The sequence below is a fragment of the Nicrophorus vespilloides genome, unplaced genomic scaffold (genome assembly GCF_001412225.1).
Source record: "Nicrophorus vespilloides isolate i.1.1-1 unplaced genomic scaffold, Nicve_v1.0, whole genome shotgun sequence".
Lineage (NCBI taxonomy): Eukaryota > Metazoa > Arthropoda > Insecta > Coleoptera > Silphidae > Nicrophorus > Nicrophorus vespilloides.
In genome coordinates, this window is record NW_017097712.1 from 23,252 (window position 1) to 29,251 (window position 6,000).

Sequence of the window (6,000 nt, forward strand, 5' to 3'; positions counted from 1 at the left end):
ATTTTCCTTTTTTGAAGGTACCTGATGTATCCCTTCCACAAGTCCTAGAGAGTACATGACGTTCTTGCTACTCCCATCAGCAGTTACAACTCGCACCTTGAGTAGTCAAGTTATCTTCATTCCTTCGTTTCTTGTACTCCGTTCAAGTAAAGAAAATAATATACAATTATAGCTTATATATTATAGTAGCAAGTTTGTAGTTTTTACTTCATCGCATTAACTTCAGCAATGGGTAAGTTATGTTTGCTTTTATGATCATTAGAAATTATGTAATTATTGCATGTTAATTATATACAAATAATAGTCAAGTTTAAATTCTAATGAACTATATTCCATTTATTATAACTTGCAAATAGAATTAGTAAATTAAATGCAATCTGATCAATACGTTTATTTTTTACAGCTTTTTTGGACTCCATGCAAGCAGATGAGTCGTGGCTCCTAATGTGTTTTGAAGACTCAAAGTTTGAGATTATAAAAAGAAGCAGAGTGTTTTGCGAAAAAGAAGAAGATATTTTCTTAGGAGCAACGATAAATATCAAATGTGGAAGAGTAAAAATGCGAGGGACTGTCGTCAGTATCAATGGTAACTAATTTAAATTTTTGATATTTATTTCAAACTATAACAATTATTTCTTTATGCAGATTCCAAAAAATATATTGAACAAAATTTGGAAAAAATTTGTGAAAACCATTTAAAAAATAAATCACACAAATCTAGCGAACGTGAATCCACGGAGTTGCAGCTACCAAATAGCCGTGATAATGAGGTGCAAGACGATTTGGCTGCGGAAATGACGAGTAAAGAGCAGGAATTATTAATGTGGAAAGGTCGGCTGGAAAAAGAAGAAGCACTAAACGCGCACTACCGACAATATTTAAGCTTTATTGGAGTCCAGATTTCGAAAGTTCCCAAAAATGACCAAAACCCTCCAACAGATCATAATTAAACTGATGTGTCAGTAACAATGCATAATGGTGAAAAGGTAGTTAAATCTGGACCAAATCAAAGTGTTAAATCATATAAAACGTATAATAAAATTAGTTGGAAGGCCCCATCCGCTGCAACAAGAGGTTTGTTGTCAGCTTTATTTAGTCAAGAAACATTGGCAACACTTCGCATGACAAGGAAACGCAGTAATGCATTTAAGGAGACCAATACCAAAGCAAAGTTAAATCCGGAAAAGGTTGCTGATATTATATGCTTGTTAAGTTCCAATTGTTGCGTTGCTGAAAGTGTCGTTAGAAGCCACATTAGTTCAAAAGGCGCGGACCAGGAAAAAACATACAAAAGACGCATAAAGTAGAAAACAGTTTATGGAGAGGATAGTGAGTTTTGTTTAGTAAGTTGTAATAAAAGCAAAATGTTCATAAACCGTCTAAAGAAATAATGCAAGTATTAAAATAAATATATATATATATAAATTTGAATGTAATCAACTTTTTTATTATCACATGTTATATAAATTTGTTAGTTAATTTTTAAAATAATATTTTTTCAATATACATTTAATATTGTTTTAATTTATTAAAATGTACAAAATTAAATTTCATAAATGATATATAACATTAAAAATATAGTACTTAATCAATTACATTTCACAATTAATTATTATCTTAATTTTATATATAAAATTTAAGGGTGCCGTAGAGTTTAAGAACCACTGATATAAAATATTGGCTCATTTGTAAAGAGAATTAAATAAAATCATATATTGAAAATTATCTTTATATAATAATAAATAAGATTTATAATTATAACTAAATAAAATCGGATGTTATATATTTCGTTAATAAATGAATATTATTATAAAACGTATTTAATTTTTTGTTATTAAAAACTTATTATTTCGGAACAGAAATAATGTGTGATTGCATTTTGATTTCTTTTTAAAAGAATCATTTTGTGGTAAATTTATATACTTGAAATCTTCATTTATCTTTCATAAGATTTTAGCTGAGTCGTTAATGTACATTAAAGACTCGAACGTTAAATCCTACTTTGATATGGTAGAATAAAAAAGAGTGTTTGGAAAAAAATAAAGAACTAGATAAAAAATTAAAATATTTTAACGAAATAAATGTTAATGAACAATGGTCATTTGTATTTATTTTGCTTATTATTGGTACATTTGCAGGTGTTATTAAATTTTGCAAAAATTCACAAATATTATGTCCGAATACAAATTGTAAATTTGTGTACTAACACCATCTTCTATTTGTTTTTATAAAAAAAAAGTTTCATTTTTTTTATATACGTACTATATTAATGATTGGATAAAATACTTTTTTGTTCTACTTTTATAGCAGATCGAAATGAAACCGAAGATTTACTAATTTCGAGTTATAATTTAAATTTTAAAAAAATGTCACAAAACTTTATTACACAATGAGCAAACCATGATCTAACAAATTCATTGTCACGTTTTATTGTACCCCTTGTAAAAAAAAAAGCGATCTGAAAATCTTATTGTCCGCAGTATCCAAATAATGAAAAAATATGTTTTCGAACCTTTTAGTTACAGATTTAGTGAATTTAATAGGAACAACAATGAGACAGTACCTAAACTTGTCTTTTCTTTTGAATGGGAGTTTTAATATTGTATTGTCCTTGGAATTAGAAAGTTCATTGTGATATTTCAAGCATTGGCGAAAGGTTTATTATAAGTAAAATGATGTTTTTCTTAGTTCATATAAATATATATATATATTATATTTTGATTTAATAGAAATTAACTTAAAACCTACCGAATTCATTAACTCTTTTTATGTAAAAATGTACAATACAGAAAAACGAGAGGCTAATAATAAAAACAAATTTTCACAAAAATGCAAATTTGAATTAAAAAGATATAGTGAATTCAAAGAAATCAATATTATTTCAATAGTTTATCGATACAATTATTAGAAAATAGTAACATTTATAAATGATACTACTTACAAATGGAAACGTCATTTGGAAGAAATAAAGTTAGAAAAATCCATTTACAAAAAATCGTTTTATTTCGTATGTACAAAATCATGTCCGAGAAGCGGCAGTTTTTGTTACAAAACTATTAAATTAATTAATGTTAATGCGTTCAAAATATAAATATTTATTTGTTCCTAAAAAGTTTAATGAAGAAATTCCATTGGTTATAACGTATCAATGGAATTATGATTATGCAGCGTATATATGAAATACTTCATTTTATGGAAGAAGGTTATAGATATTCACTAAATCTGATCAACACATTTATTTTTCACAGATTTATTGGACTCCAGACAAAATGATATTACAGCTAAGTCCTAATGTTTTTTGAAGACTCAAAATTTCATAAACGAAGCTGAAATAAAAATGGAATGACGCTGTTTTTTTTTTTAATTTGAACAATGTCAATGTTATATTTTAAATTGATTAAATGATGTTTCTTTACAAGATGTATTTCATCGTTAATTCCTTGCTATATCAAATATAAAATAGGAATAATTATATAATACTTTATAACTAATACAATGTTAACTAATACAGATGGACACTGTTGAGTTTCCGATTAACGTAAAAATAAGTTAATTTCATGACTAATTTTCCTAAAATCATGAGATACATGATATTTATTATATTGAATTACTATTACAAATAAATCATAAAGAAGTATTCAGATATCAGGTTTCGGAACATGTATAATCCTATACAAGAACCGCCAACAGCACCTTTTAAAAATGTTCATAGAGAGTCATTGCAAATATCACCAGAAGGTATATTACAATTAACAATGCTGGTCCACCGTCTAATGAAGTAATTCAAGTATTGTTAATTATATGAGGCTACAATATACGAGGCTGTATATCGTCATGTTGAGATAATAAATGTTCAAAATAAATAAATTTAAAAAAATCAGCATTTGCATTATAATTTGTTCTTCAAATATTTTAAGTTATTACATATAAATTTGTATACGAATAATAAAATTTTAGATTAATTATTAATATTTGACATTAAAATCATTGATACACAATGATTTAAAGTTATGATATGATCGAAAAGACGTTAATTTGTTTCAAAATATCCAAAATATAAATGAAACTTAGTGTAACAAATTCATTGTCACATTTTTATAGCACCCATTTTAAGAGAAAAATCAGTTTGTAAATCTTATACCCAATATCCAAGTAATTAGAAAAACGTTGCACTAAAAACTGGCGTATTAAAGCCAAGAAACCGTACTCGACTCATGTCATCTTTACGGTGATGAAAGAAACATGTCCTCTAGTAACTTTAAGTAAATAACTGTGGATTATGTAAACTATCTTGTATTATATATACATACAAATTCATTTTAGTCTTACCACATATATTTAATTACCGAAATAATACTTAGCAATTGTAAAAAGTTAATTTTATGACTAATTTTTCTAAAATCATGAGATACAGAATTGAAACATGATATTTATTATCTAGAATTTTATTACAAATAAATCATAAAAAAAAGTATTTATAATATTCTCGAAGAATTCACTATAAAAACTTTTGTTTAAATATTAATATAATATTTTTCCAGTGTAAAATAACTGAGGAACTAAACTTTGAAGAGCTTTCCTTCTAGTAGGATATTGTAGTTTCTGACCAATCGCCAGCCGGGCAATAAACCAGTCATGGTATTAAGTTTCTGAGTATTAGGATGCAAAATTGTTCGAATTTCCCTTTCCTGAAGGTACCTGATGTATCCCTTCCACAAGAAGTCCTAGTGAGTACATGATGATCTTGTTACTCCCATCAGCAGTTACAACTCGCACCTTGAGTAGTCAAGTTATCTTCATTCCTTCGTTTCTTGTACTCCGTTCAAGTAAAGAAAATAATATACAATTATAGCTTATATATTATAGTAGCAAGTTTGTAGTTTGTACTTCATCGCATTAACTTCAGCAATGGGTAAGTTTTGTTTGCTTTTATGATCATTACAAATTATTTATTTATGTTATTGCATGAAACTATTGTTAATTAGATACAAATAATCAGATAGTCAAGTTTAAATTCTAATGAACCTTTGGAGTTATTGCATGAAACTATTGTTAATTAGATACAAATAATCAGATAGTCAAGTTTAAATTCTAATGAACCTTTGGAGATGCTCGTATATATGTTTATTTGTAGTTAATCATGGCTTGTTACAATAGNGTGATACAAAGATTTCTAATAATTTGGAGATGCTCGTATATATGTTTATTTGTAGTAATCAGTTACAATATAGTGTGATACATAGGATACAAAGGTTTCTTACAGTATAATGAGTCCGAGGCTCGAGGGTTATTTATATAGATCATGGCTTGTTACAATACAGATTGATACAAGAGATAATACAGAGAAACTTACATATTATTAACACGTTGACGGACAGTTAATCATGGCTTGTTACAATATAGTGTGATACATAGGATATAAAGGTTTCTTACAGTATAATGAGTCCGAGACCCTAACCAGGTAGAGCCCTTATCAGACCTTCCCGGAATACCAGTTGCGGGCCGTACCGGGCTTGTAGGTGACGTCATATTAGCGGGCTGGAGTGAGCACCACAAACTATATTCCATTAATTATAACTTGAAATAGAATTATCATGTACGTATTCGGGCTGGAGTGAGCACCACAAACTATATTCCATTAATTATAACTTGCAAATAGAATTATGAAATTAAATGCAATCTGATCAATACGTTTATTTTTTACAGCTTTTTTGGACTCCAGGCAATCAGATGAGTCGTGGCTCTTAATGTGTTTTGAAGACTCCAAGTTTGATATTATAAAAATAAGCAGAGTGTTTTGCGAAGAACAGGAAGATATTTTCACAGGAGCAACAATATTAATCAAATGTGGAAAAGTAAAAATGCGGGGGACTGTCGTCACTATCAATGGTAACTATTTTCTATTCTTCATATTTATTTAAACCATTAACAATTACTTTTTTATGCAGATTCAAAACAATATATTGAAGAGAATTTGGAGGAAATGCGTGAAGAACATTT

At 27.8% G+C, this 6,000-nt stretch overlaps 1 protein-coding gene across 1 annotated transcript; it reads left to right on the forward strand.

Annotated features, from left to right (window-relative positions):
- Window positions 1–123: 123 nt before the first annotated feature.
- LOC108560791 lies at window positions 124–1,245 on the forward strand. The gene is made up of 3 exons (XM_017918471.1): window positions 124–232; window positions 404–586; window positions 646–1,245. The coding sequence occupies exons 1-3, from the start codon at window positions 229–231 to the stop codon at window positions 948–950; spliced, it is 492 nt and encodes a 163-aa protein (XP_017773960.1). The 5' UTR covers window positions 124–228; the 3' UTR covers window positions 951–1,245.
- Window positions 1,246–6,000: the final 4,755 nt, after the last annotated feature.